At 47.6% G+C, this 24827-nt stretch overlaps 1 protein-coding gene across 2 annotated transcripts; it reads right to left on the bottom strand.

Moving 5' to 3' along the window:
* On the bottom strand, nt 1–10338 carry LUZP1 (leucine zipper protein 1). 2 transcript variants are annotated; one of them, XM_009819298.2, is made up of 3 exons: nt 7098–10338; nt 2036–2200; nt 1–124 (listed from the first exon to the last, which is right to left on the bottom strand). In XM_009819298.2, exons 1-3 carry the CDS (start codon nt 10254–10256, stop codon nt 86–88), a joined length of 3363 nt encoding a protein of 1120 aa, XP_009817600.2. In that variant the 5' UTR covers nt 10257–10338; the 3' UTR covers nt 1–85. The 2 variants fall into 2 exon arrangements, with proteins under 2 accessions (XP_009817600.2, XP_059686815.1); XM_059830832.1 differs by lacking the exon at nt 1–124 and having other exon boundaries at nt 1976–2200.
* Nucleotides 10339–24827: the final 14489 nt, after the last annotated feature.

Genomic DNA, 24827 nt, shown 5'->3' with positions numbered 1-24827 from the left:
AACAGGTGTGACGCCCATGAGCTTGGTACTATCCTGCCTCTTGCTCCACTGTGCAGCGTGTTCATTAAGTGGAAGGGAATACAACTCATCTCCGAGATGTTGTCCGACAGGCACGGGAAGCACCCTGTAAGAGACAACCCCACAGCATCACAGACTGGCCAGGACCCACAGCTGCCTCTGGCACCATTTTTGCTCTGGGGAAGAGTATTGTGATTGCCCTTAGGCAGCCATCCCAAAGCCCATCAGGATCGTAGCCCGATGGTGGGGCAGGGGAGGGCAGTGGCAGGATCAGTTTGGAAGATACAGGCTCTGTCAGCGATTGCAGTGGAATAAGCCCAAAGCAGAATCACCCAGCCCTGCCCCACATAGGCAGGGCCTATTATCTTTTTTTATGTTGTAGCATACCCCACACCCACTTCCACACCCGGCATTTGGATCTGGCAAATGAGATGCACAACACCTGACAGCACAGAGGAGATGGAGCTGATCTAATGTCAGAGTACATCTCCACGTGCAAGATGTTCAAGCTCCTGTTGCAGTCGGTGGAGGTTTGGGCAAGACAGAAGAGCTAAATGATGGTGTGTGTTATGGGGACCTGACTTTACCCAAGTTTTTATTTGCTGTTGATCCAGTTTGTCCAGACAAAGGAAGCATAGCACAGCCTCAGGTACAGGAGTCTGCATCTGGCCAGATGAATGTCACTGTCAGTAACACCTCTTGGTGACCACACAGAGCATCGCTGTGGTGTCCCTTTCCTCAGCTACCAACAGGGACAGTGTCAGTTCACTGCTCTCTACTGCGAAGAATACCTATCTCTAAATGCCAGTCTGTAAAGCTCAGCTGGGACCATGTCCCTCTGGGCTCTTAATTTTGTGCATCTTCACCATGAGGTATGACTATGTAGGGCTCTCAACTGCCTCGCTGCAGTCCTGCTGCTCTCACATCAAGACTCAGCAACTCCTGTGCACGTCCAGTAAGATACTGGATAAGTTGTGCCAGGGGAGGTTTAGGCTGGATATTAGGAAAAATTTGTTTACTGAGAGAGTGGTGAAGCATTGGAACACGCTTCCCAGGGAGGTGATGGAGTCACCATCACTGGAGGTATTCAAGGAACGTGTGGATGTGGCACTGCGGGACATGGTTTAGTGGGCATGGTGGGGTTGGGTTGAGGGTTGGACTTGATGATCACAGAATCACTACAGTTGGAAAAGACCTGTAGGATCATCAAGTCTTACAGGTCTTTTCCAACCTTAGTGATTCTGTGATACACTGGTAACAGGTTTGAGGTCGTAAGATATTTCCTGCTGTGGATGACCCATAAATGGAAAGATGCACTTTGCTCTGGGCAGCTGCACAGACAAAGAAGGAATGCCAGGAGAAAAAGAAAGTCTTTTCTACAGACAAGCATGGCTGTGAATTTAGGAATTAAAAGTCTGCCCGGACCCCTATCTCCTCTGAAGGGAGCCCCCTGTGAAAAGGCTGGAATACTCGTTTTTTTTCATATTTCAGGCAATAAGTCATAGTTACTATAATGTGGGCCATTTTCCACTCCTTTGTGTGTCCAGAAAGATGTGTTTTAGGAGGCAGAGCAGCAGGTATGTAGCAGTAGACAAGCACCCTAGTAGTACAGCAGCCAGCTGAAGCAGCTAAGTCAGGGGCTCTGATTTTGTCTCTCCAAAAGTTTTTTTTCCATCCCTGGTTGTTCAGTGATGTGTGCCAGAGGATGACTAGATGCAGTGCCTCTTATTCACTGGAGAATGTTTTTCACCATAAAACTAGCTGAAACAAGTTCATAACAGAAAAATAAGGTAGTCCTTTTTTACTGCTATAGGAAATGAGTAGAATAATTTACTGACACAATACAGTAGATACTCCACTCCGCCTCTGGGCAGTGCTAATTTAAGACTAGATTTCGCCTAAAAGGTTTACATTCATTTTGGACAAGTTCTCTAAGTTATGTTACTGGGAGATCAGTTCAGATACTGGCTTCTTGCCTTGTAACTCTCTCTTCTGGATGGTCCTTGAACTCACATACCTGCTCCTCCACTTGGAGACCCAGTGATGTGTGGGGGTTGGATTCCGGGTCCTGCAGCTCCATCTTGGTGGCTGGCCTTTTTCCTGGTGTGTCAACCTGTGAGAGATACTCAGAAGAGCCGTATTGTTTTCTTCTGGAACTGGGCACAAAATCTTTGCTTTCATCCTGTATGAAGAAAAATAAAGTGGGTTGGGACTCGGGGACTATGAAGAGGTCTGGCATGTCCTCACTTGTGTGCTATTTCATAAAGATTTTTTTTTTAAACTACCCAGTAATTTTAACCCAAGTTATGGGTGCGGAGTCTTCTGTTCACCTGAATGACCTGTGCACAAATCTGTGCTCAGCATGTGTGGCTTGCTGGGCCCAGAGTGCTGGTATCCATGAGGGACTACCAGCAGAAAAATCCCATGGTTTAGTGACTGAAACAGTTTCTTAAAAGTATTAACTCTAAATTTTAACTACCATGGGTGGGGGGTGGCCAGCAACCTGAATCTCCCATTTTCTTGGCAATGAGGATGTGATGTGGGAGTGTGCTACACTGTTTTCCTGCTATAGGCGTCTAAATGGGACTTTTAAACTCACTGATGTTTTCTTGAATGTCTGCAGAGACATTTATGGGATCATACCCTGGAATTCAGACGCCTACAGTCTGCCTTAGGGCTGGTTGGGGCACCTGTGTCTTTTACTGAGGCTGCACCCTGCTGTGAGTCATGGCAGTGAGGAGTCCCTGGCACCCTTCAGCTCCCCAGGAATATGGCAGTGCTTTTTCTGTTGCTGTCACTGACTGGAAAACATCCTTATCCACAAGTTCCAGCACACTGTAAGGCACCATCATGTCAACATCAGAAACAAAACAAATCATTACATTGCTGAACTTACTTACTTACTTACAATTGCAATAACGTAATCAGCTACTGGGCAAACCGCAATGGCCGCTTTGCACTACTGAAGGCTTTATCAGCTCTGCTTGCTTTGGGATGGCATCATGTTTGCTGAAACACACATGGCCCTGTGAAGGGGCTGCGGGCACTGGTGGAGCAGATTTGGTCCCTGCCCTGTGGCAAAAGGGAGAGCAAGGAAGGGAGAGCAGCAGCCCCTGTGCTTGGCAGAAAAGCATTTCTGAGATGGACACCAGGCTTTGATGGGCTCTCAGAAAGAAGCTGTGACGTCTGGATGGGCAAACATCTGCCCTGAGCTGGCCCCCCTGTGGATGACATCCAGCAAACACTGGACCTGACGTCCCCCTGTGATCCAAGCCCTACAACAGAAGTAAAACATGAGCAGCAGCAGCAGCAGCAGCACCTTGATGAATAGGCACAACACAGGGACAGGTCCCACAGAGACCTCCAACAACCCATGGGCCAGAGATAACCATGGTGGGCCAGGCTGCTCATAAAAGTGAGGTCATAATTTTAATTTAATGAATAGCACTCATCTTGATGGACCCGGACAGCTTAGCAAGGGATGGGCACCTCTGTATTTCTGATATAGTAGTTGTCTTTAGAGACGAGGCCACTGGGTGAGCATATAGGTATTCCATCCCCTTGGGCATCTGATGATGTCAGTCCAACCTCTGCTGTAGGCAGCATGAATTTATGACTGTCAACCCAGACACACTAGTCTCAAAGAATTTCATAGGTAAAGAGCTGAACCAGGGCCATGAGGCTGGCCGCCCCCCATGTGCTGGTGATGCAGACCAGTACCTCCTGGTACCGCACCGGAGCCGGTATGGTGCAGAGCTCAGCATGCTCCATGGCACCGCAGGAGGTGATGGCACCCCAAAGGACAATCAGCTGGTCACTAACAAGCGCCTGGGAAGCTGCTCTGAACAGACCGTGACCCCCAGGATTCGCACAAAACAGAACAGAACCCTTGGACAAAGTTACTGAGGTCCAAGGAACGATGAAAACACAGTGATGTGGTGTGGCTGGCTGCTTAAGTAGAAGCTTATGTGGAGTCAGCAAGGGTGAAACAGTGAGGGATTCACTTTCTCTTAGTCCCTAAGCAGAGGAGAGAGGGGGTGACAGGTAGCACATCCCTGGATACTGCCAAGGAGACTTTTCCAAGAGACCCACCTACCATAAGAAGGTCATAGCTTCACTTGAAGAAAAGCCTACCTTTAGGTTTTTAACCTAATTTATGCAGCACACAGCCCAGCTCCAGTCATATTAATGTCACAGCCACAAAAAAAAAACAAATTACATGCATTCATCTTGCATTGCTGCCTGCTCATCTGCTTGCTGCCTGCCTTTGGACTAATTTGGGCATTGCGAATTTTCAGCAAACATCACACCACAGAAATACCAACTTCATTATCTGAAACATGAAGCCCCACAGAGTGACTGCTTGAGGTCTTGCATCTCCTCAGGTCTTTTACGGGAGCCCAGAAACGCTGGCTGCAAGCACTAGAGGGAGCTGGTCCTCAGGCTACAGCATCCATCCATCAGCACCTAATGCTTTTCGGATCTCCCAAAGCAATGCTCCAAAGAGCTGCTGCTTCTGTGGCACAGGTATTGCTAAGATCTGCTGATACCTCCTGTAGCTTCATTAGGGACATTTGCCTACATTAGCAGTACAAAACTGGAAAGCTGAAATTACACCTTGTGCCTTGGCATCTACTTGCAAGAATTATTTTCCAGGTGCTCAGTTTGGGTCTGTCCTGAGGGACAGGCTAAGAGGCCGGGGCCAAGCCTCCAGCTTGCTTTAGCCTCTTGCTGTGCTGCAGCAAATGGTCAGGCACCATGAGTGCTTCATGAGGGTGAGCAAGATGTATTTTGGCAAAACCAGCACAGACTCTGTGTTTCCCAAATAGGATTCTTAAGGCAATCTCCAACTTCAGATAGTGGAGCTGGGAAGAGGTGACAGTGATGCCTTCACAGGAAAGCTGAATATGCAAAGTGCCAAGCCTTCTGCCACAGAAATAGCTACATCTTTAACTGAAACACAAATCCCAGCAGAAACAGACTGCTTGTGATATGATGCATATTATAAGCCTGAAGATACCCTTCAAAGGCAGACACTTTGGGTTTTTTTCCAAGGGTGCATGCAATAATTTGAGCTGCCCAAATACACGAAATGTGGTATATCTGTGTATCTGCAGTCTTTCAGGGTAACTTCATGCTCCCCGTTTACAAGCTAAAAATATCCTTATTTATGATCAAGAATTCAGATTTGTGACTATGCAGTGTCAGGGTGATTTTATTTTAAAGTATGATGCAGAGCGATACTCAACAGCCATGTGTGAACTAACTATGCAGTCGCTCTCCTGACTGCTTGTCACTGCAGACATGGACAAGGCTGGAAGCCAGCTAATTCATCAGGTATACCCAGGCTGATCACGCAGAGGTCACATTGCTCTGTCAGGTACATTTCAGCTGCTGTTCTAGGCACACCGCATAGCTAGCAAATTTGATCTGACAGTGACCTTGAGACCACCCACAGAACGTACTGCAGAGCTACACTCAGCCCTGGGTGGGCTGCTAGGGGGAAGATGGGAAAGAACCAGGTGAGTGCCCACTCTTTAGGGCTCCATGACTGACCACGCGTGAGCCCAACTGCACGTGGAGCCCTCTTCAGCTGTGACCCTCAAGGTTGTGGGTACTGTGAATTCAGACTCATGGGATAAATGGAGGCCCAGGGATGGATCTCCCATTTCCCCAAGCACATAAGCTGCCATTATGCAAAAGGACAACCTCTGTCATGTCAGTTCTGCATGGATTCATGAAAGAGAATTACAGACTGCCTGTGACCCACGAGTGACCCTGGCCAGGGAGACAATCCTGGCTTGGAATCTCCACCCTTCTGTCACTGTCCATCTCCTGGGACAGAAGTAGGGTTGCACACACCCTTGTCCCCATGATTTCCATCACCTGCTTCGAGCACAGTGTCTGGGTGATGCCATGCCTAGGCATCCCCTTCAATACAGAAAATTTATTTTGCTCACTGGTGCTGATGAATGGCAGACATCATGCCTTAGGTCCCTGATGTATTCTTAGTGTCCAAACATAGCTGGAAGGCCAACCTGCACTTCATAACATTTCGCAAAGCAAAGCAACGGTGCAAATTCTTCTCTGCTTCTCATTGCCAGAGAAGTGGAAGAGAAGTTTCGCAAATGTAGAACTCCTTTCACATCTACACCACCTCATCTTTGCCAACGTCAGCATCATTCTGGCACCAGCCCTGTCAGATAACTTAGCTGGGCTCCTCCTGGAGGATGGCAATGGTAGCAGCTGCTTAAAGCAGCTCTAAGTAAAGAGCAGAGGCAGGAGCTGCAGGAACTGGCCTGTGGTTTAATGGACTGGAGGGACACTCGGTGCCAGTGAGCTCGCTTGAAATATGCTGGAGCCTCCAGCTCCAGTGGCAAGTATAGCTCACCAAGACCAACTGTGTGTGTCAGCCCCACTTTGAGGGACTCCCTTCACTGGTACCAGCCAAAGGAATGGGAAAAGAGCACAGCCATCCCTGTGGCTCTTGCTTCTTTTCAGGTCGCATATTGACACAGACCTGTGTAATCAGCCACCAGTCATCTGTTTACAAGATGCCTGGGAAGCATTTCCAGACCAAAGTCCAGCTCTGGGCTCTGGTTTCATGTGGGTAAATCATGCAGCTCTTACCAAAAGGAGCTATATCTCTACAGCTGCCATTAGAGGTACAGCTCTACCTGAGGCACAACCCTATTAAAATCTGCTCATTTCCATCATTTTTTCATTACTACTCCAAGTTGATGGTACCATGCAAAGCCACTCTGAAAAGCATACCATGTCCTATATAAGCTGTGACTGTCTTCTCTGATCTCAGCAAGACCAAATGCTACTATATAGTTATTCATATGGCATTACAAGACCCAAGCAGATGGATCTAATTTCAAGAAGTCTAAACTGGGTACTTCATGTATGAGATGCTCCACTGAAGATAGATAGCAGGAGCTGGGAGAGGGCAGCACTTACTTCTGGAAATAAACTGTAAGAATTCAGCACTTTCAAATCAGGCACCCTGCAACTAACAGGCAACTTGGAAAACCTCATCAACTGAAAGACAAGAGTGTTTAACATAGGATACTTACAGGTAGCGTGGTCCGGTGCCAAGCAGAAGCCGCTGTAGGATCACTTGCATAGCTCCTGCGTGTTAGCAGTTCAGATGCACTTAAGTTACTTTTGGTCCTTCGGGACCCCAGTTCAGGGGCATTCCAGGAATTAGCTGTGGCACTGGTCCTTGCTGAGGTCTGCTCCAGGGAGTCTGTTCTTGCACTGTTCCCTTCCATTTCTGAGAGGTCCCCTGAGGACCTACACATGTTTGTAGTACTGGAAGCTGCACTTTTCTCCACTTTGGTTTGAGAGTCCTCCAGGGAATGTAAGCCTTGTCTTGTTCTCCAGGAACTTCTCACAGTGACATTTTTTGTTTCGGATGAAGCTGCATCTGAAGAGCCATGGCTCTTCCAGCTGATTGTCTCCGAAGTCGGCTCACTGTTCCTCTCCATGAGTTCAGAAGTCTTTATCATAATGCTGCTTCTGGAGACCACTGTTTCTGCTTTACTTCTCGGCACTATGTCTCCAATTCTGTCTGTCTCAGATAATTTCAGAGCACTTTTATTAATTGATATCTCAAAGGGTGTGGGGAGATTGTTTGTTATAGGTGAAGGCTCATTTGGAGCAACTCTGATGTTGCTGGTGGTAACATGCCTTTCCTTTGCTGCTATATCTGCACTGGTCCTTGGAGCTGTTGGCTCAGAAGGGAAGATTGTGATGCTGCTTGTCATTTTATTTGTTACCATTTTAAAAACAGACTTCTGTTTTTCTGACTCTGCCTCAGAAACAGTCCCTCCCATGACTGCCTTCATATCCTTTTCAACAATTGCAGGTTTAATGACAGCTTTTGATCTCAGAGCTTCTCTTGGGCTGAACGACCTTCTGGATTTAAATCCTCCAGTGCTAGTATCTGATGGTTTTATACACTTAGTGGAGTCTTCATCATTTACAGTGTTTTTGTCATTTTCAAAAAGTGATGCTCTAAACACTCCCCTAGAATTGGAGAACTGCTTGGAAGTGACTTTCTTTCTTGTCTCAAAATCTGACTGAGTGGTTGTTTTTTTGCTTCTTCCCGATTCTTCATCTGAATTAAGTTTTTCCTGGTTACTCCGGGTGCTTTTGGAGTCTGTTTTTAAGCCAGCATTTACATGATCCGTTGCTGAAGTTGAAGACTGCTCCGTGTCTTCTTTATCAAGACCTGTGAGAATCTGCAGAATGTCTTCCTGACTCCTGGAGCGATGGGAACGCTTTGTTAGTGTTGAAGGCTTCGCACTTTCAAGTGATGTGTCTGCGAATTCTTTTTCCTGTGACATTATTGCTCTTTTAGCCCTCCCCTCCAAGGGCTGTCTGTGTGATGCAGCAAAAGTGTTCACTGCTTCTGCTTTAGAGCCAGTGCAGTCTGATGCCGACGCATGGGAGGAGAGGTGGTACCTGCACGCTGAAGCTGTACCGTTGGAAGAGGCGTGATTACCCCTACCAAGCAGCGTGTCCCCCGAGTAGTCACTGACTTCTGCCTGACTTGTTTTCAGCTTCTCGGCCAAAGAAGCCACTGATTCTCCTTTGCTTGACTTTTCATCCCGTGTGTCAGCACTGGTTTGGCAGTTGCCACGGAGCACCTGAGATGGCTTTTCAGCCTTGGATCTCAGGCCGGTGTCACCGGCAGGTTTGGAAGGTGCTTTCCAAGATTTCTGCTCCTGTGCAGCAGGAGGATATCGGCTGAGGACAGATGGCTGCTCTTTTGATCTCTTCCCCTCATTCTGTGTGACGCAGCCTTCCTTCTGAACAGAAGAAAAAGCGGAAACTAAAGATTTCTCTTCCACTCTTTTTGTATCTGTCACAGCAGTGTCTGACAGTGCAGATGCACCAGATGCTTTTCCTGATTTTCTGTTCATTAAGCTTGGACTGGGCACCTGCTTGCCACTGTGGCTGTAGCTGTCATTACTGACAGAGAAATCTCTGTTCCTTGCTCTTTCCCGGCGCTGCTGCGGTGAGAGCTCCCTTGGCTTGTGCTTGGCAGCTGTCAGATCAGCTGTGACACCTCTGTATTTAGGTCTGTCATGTTTTCCCCTGCTAGAAAAGCTTGTATCTTCATTTTCGACCTCTCCATTCTCCAGATCTTTCTGTTTCTTTATTTGCATTTTTATTTCTTCTAGCTGACCTGTTAAGAGTTTGTTTTTATTCTGTTCACTCAAGTAACTGTCTTGCAGGTCATTGTTTTTGGCTCTCATTTTTTTAAGTTCTTCTTCTAAAGATTCAAAACGTTTGATCTGAGTTTTAAGTTTCTCAATTTCTTGGGTGAGATCTTTCACTTTGTTGTCTTCCTGATTTTTATTCTTTTGGTTTTCTGACTTATTCCTGGTTTCGTTTTCTACATGTTTCAGGTAATCCACACTTCCCTTCCTCCTGGTCTCCTTAGAGGGCAACGCAGAAGTCAAGTCATCTTCAATTCTCAAATCATTTCTGTCCAGGAGATTATTTGATGACCTTTCGAGCAAGTTGGATGCATTTCTAGTTTGATCTGCCCTATTTAGTTTATTGTTTTGTTCTAGTTTCTGTGTTAGCTCCTGGATTATTTTTTCATTCTGCTTTTCTCTTTCATTAAAATGTTTTCTTTCAGTGATAAAGCTCAGCGCCAAGGATTTAAGTTTTTCTAACTCGCTCGTTAAGCTCTGCTCAGTTTTATCCAGCCTGTCCTCAGATGCTTCCAGTTCTTTCACTTTCACTCTAAGTATTTCTAATTCTGTAGATATCTTTTTGGTCAAGTTCTTTTCTTCATTGAGGCTGAGACACAGCTGTGTACAGTCATTCTTGCTCCTACCGAAGGCCTCCTCCAGCTTCTCCAGCTCTGCCATTCTCCTTTGAAGGTGTTCGATTTCTGACTTCAGCTCTCGGGTGAGGCTCTCCTCCTCTTCAAGTTTTTCTTTCATTAACCGGCAAAGCTCTTCAGCCTTTCTAATTTCTTCATCCTTGCCTTCGATCTTCAGCACTCTTTTCCGCAGGGCTTCAACGTCAGCCAGCATACTGGAGTTGCTGCCTTCTGCCTGGATAACTTTGTCCTGGAGGTCAAGCAGCTCATCCTCTGCTTTCTGCAGATTTTTAGTTGCTTCCTCCAGCTCATCAAGGCGGCGACTAAGACTCTGCAATTTGAATCGTAAGTGCCGATTTGAGGTCTCCTTGTAACCTGTAAATTCTGCCATATTTATTTTTTATTCCTTTTAGGTGAAAGCTTTGCTTAGTCTCGGTGAATGGTGTGGTCTTTAACACCTTGTGTACTCCTGGTACGTTACCGTTTCTTTGAACAGAGGCAATTTCACACTGAAAGAAACAATGTTCAAAATCACTATAAGAGCTCAGAATATAAATATTCTCACTGTATAAGTTAGACTGTAAAAGTTTATATAAATAACTTTTTAATTAAGCACATTTCTGAGTGCTAAATTAGGAGAAATGAAACTGCAGAGAAAAGCCACAGTCCATTTACTTTGGTTAAACAGGGTTTCCAAAAATAGCCTGTTCCCAATAGCTGAGGGAAGGAAGTGCCCTCCTCTGCTGGTCTGCACAGGCAGTGTGTGTACAACCAGTGGACCCTCACCCCAGTGCTCAACAGCTAGTATAAGCTGCCCACGTGCAAGCTCTTGGGCTGCGGAGGTTCACGCATGTGCAGGACCCAGGGCCCTGTACACGGACCTGTCCAGGCAGCAGGCACCTCTCTTTTCAGCACTGCACCAGCCTCCTGAAGACGCCTTAGAGATGAAGAGTCAGGAACCATAAACAAGACCTGGAAACCAGAAAATGCAACCCCCAGCCATTTGCTGGCCACTGAGGAGGGGATAAGCCCCCCCACACCAGGCTCGCAGACGGAGGGCATGAGAGCTGCTGCCAGTCAGCACTGCCTATTGCTGCCAGTATTTCCCCTGCAGTCCAGGCTGCTTGGCAGAAATCTTCACCTGGGTTGTAGTCACATCCTGAGGTCACTGCACCAGCAGAGTTTCAAGTTTCTCCCTTCTGTTTCAAAAGCTGTCATTGCCCTCGGCTGCCACCCACTCGCCCACCCAGGAGATGAGCAGTTGCAAATGCTTATGCCTCTCCTCCTTGCTGCTGCTGAGAATGAGCAGTGATTATAACACAGGGGCACGGTCTGACGTGCTAAATGTAGATCTCTTCCCAGCTCAGCTCAGAGGTGGCAGGGCTTTTTTTAAACAGCCCCTCTGTGCTTGGCAGGGAGTAGCAGGGAAGGGGACCTGAGCAAGCCAGAATGGCTGCTGGGAGGATCTGAAGTCCCTCTTTGGCACTCAGCATCAGCATTGTCCTGTCCCAGGCCTGAGACACATCCCCAGCATGTGTGAGGGCCATTGCAAGCTTGAGGGGAGGGGGGTGACTGCAGCTCTTTGACCTGTGCCCTTGCTCAGGCAGTCTGCCTTGAAGCAGGACTTGGCCTCCGGCATTTTTGCAGAGCTCCCTGCGGAGGAAACACTCAGGAGTTTCCTATTTCACAGCGCCAAGAAGCGAAGAGCAGGATGTGAGGAGGAGACAGCATTAGTAAGGGAGACTGCAGCGCCCTATGCGAAGCCTTTGACTGAAGGTGATTCATTTCCTGCCAGGCAGGGAGGCCTGGGCTGCCAACAGGCACCTGCCACGCACACACCAGGCACTCCTGGTGCACACCAGGCATCCTGCAATCCCTCTCCCGAGGGACCTCCCTCACTCTGAGGGGTCACCAACCTATTTGCTTGGTCCCATGCACCTCAGGCAGCTGAAAAGAGCACCGCAAAGAGCACCCAGAGAGGAACCTCAGCGCCCTGTGGGCAGTGGTGCCGCTGGCCTTGGCTACATGCCTGTCCCCTGCCTCACCACCATGATCACATCCCACTCCTGGGCTACCCTCCCTCGTGCTGCCCACAGACCGTAAAGGCCACGCGGGCCACAGGCCCGCTGCACGGCTGTCTGCAGACAGGAAAGGTTGTTCAGACCCCAGCAGGATCCCTTCGAGAAACATCACCAGAGCATCGCAGGAAAGGCCAAAGCGAGCAGCTTCGCAGTGCCCTGAAAACAAAGCCCTGTCCCCAGCAGGCCTTTGAGCAGGGAGTTAATGGTTAACCTGGCATCGGCCACCAGTTGGGAAGTGAGAGCAGCCTCTTCCCCAGGACACAGCTGGCAGAGCATGACGCGGGCAGACACACAGCAGGACTGGCATGCAGTGCGGTTTTCAGGCCACAGCTCCTGCAGGTTGTTTCTGCAGAGCTCAGGGGAGAGGGCTGTGTGTGGCCCGCAAGCATCATGCCAGCTGCGGGGGGTGGCTCTGGCTCCCAAGCGACAGGCTCCTCACCACAGAGACACCATGGTGGCTCAGCAAGCTCTGCCAGTGGGACCAGTCCCACAGCCCCCTTCATGGGAAGGGGTGGGAAATGGAGAGCTACCTCCACAGGTGGGTGAAAAGAGGGGTGAGGCAGAGGAGCCACTCTTCCCTTTCCTCCCTCTTCTACATCCCAAAAATTCCTGCAGCATCAGCTGCCACCTGGATGGAGTAGGACCCCCCCACACACACACACACACTTGGCACCCTAGGGAAGCTCCACCATGGAGGCCAGTAGAGGGTCAAGCTCACTGAGCAACTGGGTGCAGAGAGGTGACCTTGCCCTGAAGACAATGGGCTTCTGCAGACAGAAGAAACAATCGCCCCGGGAGGTGACCTGGGGTGGTCCAATGCAGTCTCCACCAGGAAGGAACAGGGTTATGAGCACAGATCCCTGGGAAGGGACCCAGTATTGCTGGTGAACCACCCATCTTGTTGCTCAGAATCACAGAATGATAGAGGTTGGAAGGGACCTCTGGAGATCACCTAGTCCAACCCCCCCACCAGAGCAGGTTCACCTAGAGCAGATTACACAGGAATGTGTCCAGGAGAGTTCTGAATATCTCCAGAGAAGGAGACTCCACAACCTCTCTGGGCAGCTTGTTCCAGTGCTCTGCCACCCTCAAAGGAAAGAAGTTCCTCCTCATGTTTAGATGGAACTTCCTATGACCAAATTTGTGTCTGTTACCTCTCGTCCTGTCACTGGGTACCGCTGAAAAAAGACTGGCCCCATCCTCCTGGCACCCACCCCTTAAGTATTTATAAGCATTAATAAGATCCCCCCTCAGTCTTCTCCAGCCTAAAAAGACCTAAGTCCCTCAGCCTTTCCTCATAAGAAAGATGTTCCACTCCCCTAATCATCTTCATAGCCCTTTGCTCTACCCTCTCCAGCAGTTCCCTGTCCTTCTTGAATCGGCGAGCCCAGAACTGGACACAGTCCTCCAGATGCGGCCTCAGCAGGGCAGAGTGGAGGGGGAGGATAACCTCCCTCGACCTGCTAGGCACACTCTTCTTGATGCACCCCAGGATGCCATTGGCCTTCTTGGCCCCAAGGGCACATTGCTGGCTCATGGCCATCCTGTTGTCCACCAGGACCCTCAGGTCCCTTTCCACAGAGCTGTTCTCCAGCAGGTCAGCCCCTAACCTGTACTGATGCATGGGGTTATTTCTCCCCAGGTGCAGTACCCTAACCACACTCCACCAAACCGCACTCCTGAAGTTGGTTCCTACAGAGTCTGGACCATGGCTATTAACATGCATAGGATAACGTTGTGTGAAGAGCTCGGTGTGGCCCATGAGTCAGGATTTAGACCCTCTGACTACATTGCCACAGCTTATGGGTCATAAGGAGCGGGAGAGGGATGTTGGGACTGAGTCACTGATCTCATCTGTGGATGTCAGAGGCTGCTCAAGAGGCCCAGAGGAGAAGGTGATTTAGGAGGAAACACCCAAATCTTCAAATGAAGCAGAAAACTGAACTCAGCAATTAATTGCATGAATGAATTACTAGTGGTGTCCCTCAGGGGCTGATGATGTTTAATGTCTTCATTAACGACAGAGATGATGGGATGGAGCACACCCTCAGCAAGTTCGTGGATGATACTAGAGTGGGAGGTGGGTGGAAGCACGGCTGATATGCTGGACGGCAGGGCTGCTATTCAGAGGGACCTTGACAGGCTGGAGAAAGGGGTGGACAGCAGTTTCAGCAAAAAGAAGACCGAGTTCTGCTCCTGTGGCACCAGGACAGGCTAGGGATGATGGCTAGAAAGCAGCTTCACAGAAAAGGAACTGGGGAGTCCTGGAGGATGGAAAGTTGAACAGAGGTCAGCAGTGTGTCCTTCTGGCTAAGAAGGCCAACCATAGACTGGGCTGTGTCAGCTAGTGTGCAGCCAGCAGGTCGAGGGAGGTGATCCTTCCTCTCTTGTGAGGCCACACCTAGAGTGCCGTGTCTAGTTTGGGCCTGCCCAGTACAGGAAAGACACAGATGTACTGGGCTGAGTCCAGCAGAGGCCACCAAGAGGGCCATGGGCTGGAGCAGTGGACATACAAGGAGACACTGAAGGAACTGGGTTTACTCAGCAGAAGGCAAAGACCTTTTGCTGCCTGCAGCTACCAAACGGGAGACTGTAGAAAAGACAGTCAGGCTCTCCTCTGAGGCACACAGTGAAAGAAGCAAAAGATACCAGCTGCAAGAAGAAAAATTCCAAGTAGATACTAGGCCTTTTTCTACCCACCCCCCACCCACCACTGTGAGAGTGGTCAAACACTGGCACAGGGTCCCAGAGAGGCTGCGGGACCTCCATCCATGGAGGTACTCAGAGCTCTACCAGAGGCAGCCCTGGAACTTCCCCAATACTGCCCCAGCTGACATGATTTAGTGCAAGAGATGAAAGAGGCTCAATCTAATTAGCTTAATAAGGAGAAGGAGGAGATGTAAAGCAACATCTTCTACAAACAAATACGTTGAGAGAAAGTATCCATGAGAAGTCTTCTAGCAGAAGGCCCTTTAACTTCTTGGTATAGCCAGAACTAACCCCAGTGCTTGGAAACAGAACCTAAACAAATTAGTATTACAAATAAAGTGCACATTTGTAAGACTGAGGGGAATCAGCCAGTATAAAATATTATAGGCGTAGTGGTTGCTTTAAGCTGGTCATGCTTTGAGTGAGAGCTTGGACCAAAGTCCTCCAGGGGTACTTCCAACCTAAATTACTCTGGCTGTTCATGACTGTTCTTCTCCAGTCTGTCACTGATATAAAGCTATCAGAAGGAATGGTGCAGGATTCAAACACTGGGACTATTATTAATGCTAATTAATATTGTTGGGGAATGTTTAAACAGGACTTCTTAAATAAATCTGATAAGGCAATAACTTGCTCAGCGTGTAAAGGTACTGAACAATCTGACATGGATGTATGGACTTCAGATTTTTTTCTCTCTCTTTTTGGAAAGTGAGCAGTTCTCATCCTATCTCTGTTTTACATTTTTAGAAAAAAGAAAAGGAATAAAAGAGGATGATAGTTTTCACAAAGAGCAAAAAAACTGTGGCAGTGACAAATATAATATAGACAGTTCAGTTAAACAGAGCCATCTGAGTCACTGATAAAGTGAGATCAAAGACTCTGGAGGGCCATATCCTGGAAAACACTGAAAAGGCTTAAATGGTCACAGCAGAAATCTTATCTACAGAAGCAGCTGATGTACTGCTGCAGCTCAGAGGCAGATCATCTTGGCTGTATCACCAGGAAATACTGAGTACAGGTATGACAGTAGAAATGACATTATTTTGTATGCAGTACTGGACTGTATATTTACACACCCAATTCTGACACATCTCACCTTGCTTAAGTAGTGACACAGAGCAAGAGAGACACCTAACCTACAAATTGCTCTTGATTCAAAGAGAAAAAGACGCTCAACTGTCTTCATCTGACCTTCCCAGGGAGACAGGACTTTCCATAGGAGGAAAGGAATCATCCTTTGAGGGATCGTACTCTGCCCACTGACAGCGAAGGGAACCTAGACACGGGCTGAGGCACAGATATCGGGATGGCAGTCGTCTCCCCTGAAAATGATGCCACTCTCTCTCCAGGGGCCATGCATCAAAAACACAAGCTGAAAGTTTGGGAAAAACTGAGGAAAGTTTTGGGAAAGCTCCGAAAAGCAGTAATGAGTGCTTTTTTACCCTTTAAAACTCTAAGAAATCACTGATTTCACCTCAACAAGGGCAATCCCACATTAAGCCAAGAGCCACAATAACATCCGTTTGGATTTGAGTTCTTGAAAAAATGCCCTTCCGATGAGACACTTAGGAAGCCTGGGGAATCTCAAACTATCTGTTATTCAAAGCAAATACCAAGGCAAAATGTGTGGCCGGTAAATACCTACAGGGAGAAAAAATTTTGTCTGATCTAAAAGGTTCCTTATTATAGCACATTAAGCCCAAGCCCAATTTCACAAGAGAAACACGGCACATAATTTAACCGATCCAAAGTAGCAACTTACTAACAAACACTGCAGTGAATTTACCAGGATTCACTACTTAAATGGCTCGTTCTGAGTCTACTTTTCCCCATGGATTTGTCATTGGTCTTCTGGTCTTCCTCAACAAGTGTGTGTACCTCCTAACTTTATTTACATTTATCATTATCAATTGCATCCTCCCCCTGTTTAGTATAGATTTTCTTCAGGGCTCTTCTTACTCTGTGTGGTTTTGGCCATGGCATCCTGTTAAATATCAGTATTCGGGACATTTACTACAGTACTTTCATAACTCTCAATTACCCTTCATGTTCTTAAATTTCATTTTTTCTGCACACTCAGTTTTGCTTATCATTATCTACAGTTTTATGAAAACATTTCTTTAGCAGCATCATTGGACATAGCCTTCCACTGGGACTATATTATCTTGTCTGCGCAAAACACAGTCAGTTCACAGCTGTGCATGGAGGCAAAAAACTTCTAGCTAGAAACATCTATGCTAGCTGAAACACTTCATGAATTGGGAGATAACCATCTTTTACTTCAGGAACAGCAATTAAATGGCTACTACTGGAGACCTACAGATAATCTCTGCTAGAAGTCCTTAGGGCCGTGACACTGTTCCTCCAGACGCACAGAAGCATCTTATCCTACATGTTGTGTTCCTTGCTCTGATTTGGTTGTTGGTAAGAGTCCCACAAGCACCCACTGCTCTGGGTTTCACAATGTCCCCAACACCCCCATGTGGGAATAACTGTTAGCACCCACTCCTACTGTACTCTCTGCTATGCCAAGATAAAAATGCTGCCAGCTGCCACGCGTGTCTGTCAAGTGGTAGAAGACACTGCTATCTCTTACGAGCACATTTTGCACTTAATCTTTGGTGTTTTATCTTTTTGCTTGTGCTTTTATACTGATAATGCAACATCCCTCACTGTGGTTAGGGGAGCCCGGGCCCCCAGTGACAGCACTGCTGGTCTTCCACAGTAGCCATCATCAAAAGGGTGACATCACATCATATGTTAAGTTTCAGCCTTACCCAATCCTAAAGATGAATGAGAATTATTAATGCATTGGCCTACAGCCACTTTTTATTCATTCCTTCTTTTGCTGTTGAAGCTGTAGGGGTTTCCAGTAGACCCTGGAGAGCAGCACTCACCACAGGCAATAGAATCACAGAATCACTACGATTGGAAAAGACCTGTAAGTTCATCAAGTCCAGCCATCACCCCAACACCACCACGCCCACTAAACCATGTCCCACAATGCCACATCCACATGTTCCTTGAACACCTCCAGGGATGGTGACTCCACCACCTCTCTGGGCAGCCTGTTCCAGTGTTTCACCACTCTCCCAGTAAAGAAATTTTTCCTAATATCCAGTCTGAATCTCCCCTGGCGCAACTTGAGGCCATTTCCTCTTGTCCTGTCGCTAGTCACTTGGGAGAAGAGACCAACACCCAGCTCTCTGCAACCCCCTTTCAGGTAATTGTAGAGAGCGATAAGGTCTCCCCTCAGCCTCCTCTTCTCCAGACTAAAGAAAATCAATAGACTCAAACACAGCTATAATCACAAACTATAAACACAAACTATAATCAGAGATAAGAATAGCAATTTGCCCCATTGTAGTTGGAGCCCTTGGGGTCCTCCACACAGGCATTTTTTTTTTTGCATTCCTCAGCTGACAGGTGGTCTGTTTTCAGGGGAGGAGCAGAGTGGGGCTATTTTCCATGCTCTTGTGGATGGGGCGTACACCTCGTACTACTCCCTTCCACCTCCCCAAATGCTGGGGTGAGCTTAGATCCTCCCCGTTCTGTTTTCTGCTAAATTATTACTCAGAATACCTGTGGGAACTGTATTTTTGCACTGAGGACAATGCTGGGAGTGTCTGCACAAATCTGGGGAAAGGGAGCCTTAGGCAACACAGGTCTCCAGACTACATATTCAAATTGCATTAGGAGGCTGACAGTCACTTCAGTCATAGGGTCAGCTCTGGAGACACACATCAGCAGAACCTGGGGTAGCAAGGGGGTTCCTCTCAGCAATCCCAGATAGCCAAGCAGGTCAGCGGGGAGTTGATTAGACTACACGCTGATTCTAATGCATACACTTCCACCTGAAGTATAGGTTAGGTGTGTTTGTTGGATTCTGCCCTGTGTGCATATATGTCTACCGTTTTAATTAAAGGGTTTCTGGTGTTGCATACATATGCAAGGGAGTGTGAAAATGTCATGCTCAAATGTGGTAATGCTGCTGACGGTTCATGCTTGTATCACAGCTCAACACGGTGAGAGCATAAGCGAGATTCTTCTTCCCTGCCCCAGGGTGGAATGGGCTGGGAGGAGTCCAGCATGTCATTCTTCATTTGTAAAGCAAAATTTCTCTGCCATTTATACAGAAAAAGGACATGGGTGTCACAAATTGCAGCAGATGAGGATACTGTGGCCAGAGCCTTCAGTCAGTTAAAGAGAGAAGGAAGGAAAGTTTTTCTTAATTCAATTTTGCCTTTTATGAGCTTCTTCCAGCACCTGGTTCTTGACCCCACACAATGATACATAGTCGTGGGAACAGGAGAAAAATACTCCAGAAAAAAAAAAAGGGCATAAAACAAGATATTCAGACTAAATTAGAGCCAGACTCCACTATATGTCATCAACCCTGCATGCCACCTGCAGGCGCCTAACAACCTCCTGGGGCAGCTGAAGAGAGGCAGATAATGTATTTGCTTACACAGGGTGGGGAAAGGGGCACCCTAGCCTCACTGAACACGAAGGCAAAATGACTTTTAGGGATGTCTGTATTTTGGTGGATGAACTGTCTCAGAAACATCTGCATCTGGTGAGAGAGGAAATTCTCAAAGTCAGAACAAGCTAAACAATCTGGAAGTGGTTTGAATATTGACTAATACAATGCTAGACTAGAGGCATGTCAAATAATGAGACAGCAGCCAAAAATAACCACAGTGACCCCAACGTTCAAGGAGACTAAAACAAAGACACCAAACAGCATCTACAGCAAGTGTGGGAGACTGCAGCAGGCTCTGCAGATGCCGCAGAGGATCTGCCATGCCACTGAATCACACCAACCCTACGCCAACACTCCAATCATCCACCAAACTCCTCAGTGCTGCTCTGCTCCTGGCATTATGAAAGGAATTTCTCTACATGGAGCTGGCAGGACCAATGTGAAAGAAGCAGAGCATAAAGCCACCCCCAGTTGCTCACAGCACTGGGGTTTGAGCAGACACAGTCACTGTTGCTTTACTGTGCACAGCAGAGATTTTGCTTTTCTCTACAAAGCTGCTACCACTCTCCTCTGGCTCCCCTTGCTGCTTGCTTTGCACTGGAAACACTCACAAGTAAAGGCTCACTGAGACCAGGTCTGAGCATTCATTGACTAGGTGCAGCATGTTCCTTTCAGCGATACACAATCGTGTTAAGCTGCACAAGCGCCAGAGCCCTGCAGCTGGTGGCATCCTTGCCCTGGGAACCCCATGGCAAGGAGGATGTTACCTGTGCTCTGGAGCTCTTGATCAGAAACGGACCGATACTTTCAAAGCCCCTCAGCATGCTTCTCCTGTCTGCCAGGTATCAAAAAATGCCTTGTACATGCAGCAGACAAGTTACCTATTTTGACAAGCTCTACATTTGCCTTACATTTGAATTCAGCAATGCATTTTTATGTATTGTAGGCAAGCAGAAGAGCTGGTGGGAGAGCTGGGGACCTCATGACATCATAGACCTTAAGAATTACCCTCCTGCCGCCTTCATGCTGTTTCAAGAAAAATGCCCCATCCTGCACTGGAATCAAAGCTGAGGAAGATGTTTTTCTTCTCTGACTCAGTGTCCAATGCTGCTACTTGTACTGTCCTCAGAAACAGATTTTACTGTCACATTTGATTTCACAAATACTATGCAGGCGTCTCTCCAGCGAGTCACAAACTTGGCACCATCCTGCAGATGACATGGGAAAAGCAGCCCCAGCTCAGTGGTGCCTTTGTAATGCTTATTGGACATGGAGGTCTTCCACCTCCTTCACCCCTCCATCCCACCTCTGTCAGGCTCAGCATTGCTAGGGCTTCAGGGACCGTGGCTGTCACCATCACGTCTCTTCACCCCCATAACATGTGCTAGCATCAAGGTGCTGCCTGGAGCTGAACCGCCCATGGGGTGGCTGAAAGCCACAGGATCCAAACTTCAGGAGAGCCTCAGACTAATCAAAGTTTCCCAACTGTCCTGCCACGAGGCCAGCGTTTTGTCTGTTACCATTGCCTACTTTGTGCTCAGTTTTTATCTGTAATTCTTCAGCATTGCCCCTTTTGAGTAAAGCGGCCTTGGACTCCTGAGGGATACTGCAGTATTTATGAAGACACTGGTTCAATGTTAATAGCAGTACAAAAACCAGAGTATTAGAGGAGGAATGTAAACCAGGAGGGAAAACTGCTGCTCAGTCTCGAGTGCTGTGGGCTTCTGGCTCATCCATCTCAGAAAGGCTGCATGTAAGGAGAGTGTCCAGGATGAGCCCCTCCAGCCTGAAAGAGAGACAGCTGATGGGGGGAGAAGCCATAAAAATCAGGAGAGGAGTAGAGGAAGCTGATGTTTGCTGCCATCCATAAAACAAAAACTGATGGGCATCAGCCGGAACCATTGCAGGGAGATTTAAGCAAGCAGCGAAACCATGGAAATCGCCACTTGCAGGGTATTACGGATGCTAAAAGTTTATACAGATCAAAAAAATTATTAGAAAAATTCATGGAAGAAAATTTCAAAGATCATTGAATGCAAAGAACACAAAGTACTATGACTCAGGAAGTTCCTGGAAGTGGGCAGGGATGGAAATCATACTGAATATTAGCTATTCTAATGCTCCTCCACAACATCTACTTTTGGCCACTGGTGCAGCTAGGATGCTGAGGAGACGGGCACCTTGGTCTGATCTACAGTGTCCTCTCTGTTCCTTTTCTTCTCTCCCCCATCACTTCAGGCTACCTCCCTCTGCTTCTCAAACTTCCATTTTCCCCAGATATTTAGCATACGGTAGAAGCTCCTCTCAGACCTATCTTCCACATTGTCACTTTCACAAGCTCGCCTCCTACACTTGCTCTTTTAACATCTTCAACTAGCCACCACAAATCTTACCCTTCAAGCACAGCTCTATTCCCTCCACCCTCTTCTGTCATGTTGGTGCTGAAGGCTGGGACAGTAATATCGGCTCCAATTCCTGCTGGTGTTTTCACTCCCTCTTCCCATTCTGTTGCCTTATGCTCATCTCTGGTTGGGCTCACTCTGTTCAGTGCTCTGCTTCTGTTTGTATGTCGTGTTACGCTGGGGAGCTCCTTGCTGCAGGATGTTGTGGAAGCTAAAAGTCCTTGTGGGTTCATAAAGCAGCAACTAGACAAATTCATGGGAGAAAAATCCCTCAAGGTCATACATACAGGGACCCAATCCTAGCTCAGCAAGTCCCTGAGCCAAAACTTGGAGGTTGGGAGAATCCTCTGGCCTACATTGTTGCACGCTTCCCCTGTCCCTATCTTCCTCCCTGGGAGTCCATTTCTAGCCATTGCTGGAGATGGGATATGGGGTAGGTAAACCTTTGCTCTCATCCAGTAGAGCTCTTAGCATCTTCCTGGGCTCTTGTCTTGTCCTGTCCCAAACACCTACCCAGTTCATACAGGACTAACACTGCACATCTGACAAGTGCCACACTACAAATGGGCTAAGTATGCAAAAGCATAAACTCACACAATTTATCATCCAGCAACATCTACAGAGCTGGGAAAGGCATCCCTGGTACCATACACCTAAGGAGATCAGCTTCAAGTACTCATAACCATCTCTGAATCATTTTGCTCATTAGGCATAGGCAGCTTTGACCTTCACATTCTTCCTAGTATTATACCTGAGAGCCACACGGGCACTGTTGGCATGAAAATTGTAGGGGTATTGTATGTTTCTCTGCACCCCATCTGATACAGGGTATACTCCACTCTCCTAACAGTGGAGGAAGGACATCCGAGCCAGCTCCTTTGCAGGAACACTCCTTTGATTGCTGTGAGCTTTCCTGGCCAAAAGCCTGGCTCAGCCATTCACATGTTTCCACACGGATCCCTACAAACCCTGCAGAAAATGGGGATTGCTCCAAGTCTTACCAAAAAAATGAGCTCACAGACCCAGTAGCACAGAAAACTGGTTATTCTTGCAACTTTCTTCCTGGAAGAACTCAGTCAATGAAGTTTATAAGTGGTAAAATGAAAGCTTTTTAGCTCCCTTACACCCGCCGCAAGAACAGCTTGGGGAGTTGCTATAGCTACTGACTGCCTGAACTACTGCAGCTACTGAACCATCTGTTTTCTGCTTGGACAGAAATGAAAGGACAGGCAGGCAACCAGCCTGTGTGTGGGTGCCTGCCCAGCCTTGGCACAGAAATGCAATTCAGCCAAGTCCCAGCAGATCTCAAAAGCTGGGACAGAGCAGAGTTTTGGAAAAAGGAAGTGTACAGGCCCAAAAGAAGCTACACTTCACACCTGCACCTGTCTGAAGGCCAAGACAGCAATGTGGCTGCAGGGCAAAGCCATGTGGGGAGACTGAGCAGAAAACAACCACCTAACATCTCGCAGCATGCTGTTCAACAGCGTAATTAGAGAACAAGGGGATGCACCTCCCACCCACGCAGTCCCAGCTATCCCCAGTGTCCAAGGTGACAGTGCGTGCTTCTAGCTTTCTAATGCATGCCCCATATTTTTTTTTTCTCTAGGACCAGCAGGGCTGCTGTCCTCATCGTTTGAAATGTATTTCAGAAGAAAGAAACAGCTCTGTTAATCATCCTGAAGTGCAGGGTCCCAGGCTGTCTGATGCTGCCAGGGAGCAACTCCGAAAAGCACAGTGGCATGTTTGATTCACCCAAAAAAGGCTGTAGGGCATCACATTGAACGCCAACCCACTGCTACTGGGCTTCCTCACAGCCCTGACTGGTCTTTTGATGCACTGCTGCACAGCTGGTCCCATGGCCTATTTCCAACATTGTTTTGGACATCCCACTGAAATAAAGCACCATTTGAAAAATCTGTTGCCACAGCAATGGCTCTCTGGCCCTCAGACCATACGATAACGCTCCAGAAGGCAGGTGGCACTTTCCAGGTTTTCTGAGCTAGTCTACCCAAGGAGGTACCCTTTGATAGCATTTTTTCAAGGATCCCCCAAGGTCCTCTTTCTTCTGCTGCCCATTTGTCACAAGGTTTACAAGTTGTCTCTCCCGAGGTCCATCCTCTGATGAAAACACAAATTTCCTTGCTTGCGTTGCAATTTGGATTCTGTGATGGTGTGCTCCCCCCCGCACCGCCCAACCTGACTTTTTCCTGTAACCCTGCTCAAGTGATAACCACCAGTGGCAGTCATGATGGATGCATCTGGTCGTGAGGGATGCATTCAGCTCAGAGTGGATTCAGGGGAGACAGATAACAACACAATAGCCAAGTGCTAATTTATGGCAATGCAACCACCTAACCACGGTGCTAGTTAATGTCCAACTCAAGCCAAATTTGGAAGAAACAAAAATCTGTGGTAGATATGCAAATATGACTATGAGTCAATCACCTTACTCCCATAAATAGTGAGTAGCCCAAAAAGACCTTTGAGCTCTCCTGCACGGCTGTAGGCTGCACGCCAGGATCTCCCCTTGAGTAGGGACGTGTCTCAAGGTTACTCCTCGAGGTTGAGGGACTCCTTACTGCAACAGATTCTCAGTAAGTGACTAAGAGCATGCTGAAACTTTGAAACCTTAGCTAAGTGATATTAAGGATTCATTGCGCATATATATAATCCTTTAGACATAAACCATTGACCAAGTCTGCGACTAAGTCTGGATCCAGCCACACCTAGACTGCTCTCTGAGAAGGAGGATGCAAGGGAGTCCTCCCTGAACCTCATGACTCAACGGGACGGTGTCCCGACAGTTTTGTCTGACCCTGTCCTCTATGCAGTAAATAATCAAGCGTACCTTGCCATCGAATCTTGTTAAACCACTGTTGCATTTACCATTGAACTTTGTTAACTCACTGTTTTATATCAATAAAACATATTGTTGCTTCTCTCTTACTAGTGAAGTGCACTCTCTCTCACTCCATCCACAACAGATTCCTACACTTTGCTTTGCTTCAGCCATTGTTTAAATAAGTACTGGGTCTGTTGCTGCTTGCTCAGGGATGTCCCAAACTGTTCTAACTGCTGGAGCAGTCTGTGCTGGCTGAGTTGGATCTCATGTCTTCTCATTCCCAGCTGCATATTCGCCCCTGCTACACACACTCACACACGCCTATCCCAGGCATTCATACAGGACTTATCCAGGCTAAAAATAATCTCATTAAGGTAAGAAATAGTGGATAGAAAAATGTTTGTCCCAGCACAAAGGAGTACAAGGTATGAACAAGGGTGAAAGT

Source organism: Gavia stellata, chromosome 29 (genome assembly GCF_030936135.1).
Source record: "Gavia stellata isolate bGavSte3 chromosome 29, bGavSte3.hap2, whole genome shotgun sequence".
In the NCBI taxonomy this organism is placed as follows: domain Eukaryota; kingdom Metazoa; phylum Chordata; class Aves; order Gaviiformes; family Gaviidae; genus Gavia; species Gavia stellata.
The sequence above is the reverse complement of the archived record's forward strand: the minus strand, read 5'-3'. Positions and strand labels throughout refer to the sequence as shown.

Bases quoted from the DNA above. Each gene is read 5' to 3' on its own strand.
- LUZP1 (XM_059830832.1), bottom strand. From the start codon at position 10,256: ATGGCAGAATTTACAGGTTACAAGGAGACCTCAAATCGGCACTTACGA. The intron at 2,201-7,097 runs GTAAGTATCCTA...TTCTTCATACAG, and splicing joins GGCACCGGACCACGCTACCT to GATGAAAGCAAAGATTTTGT.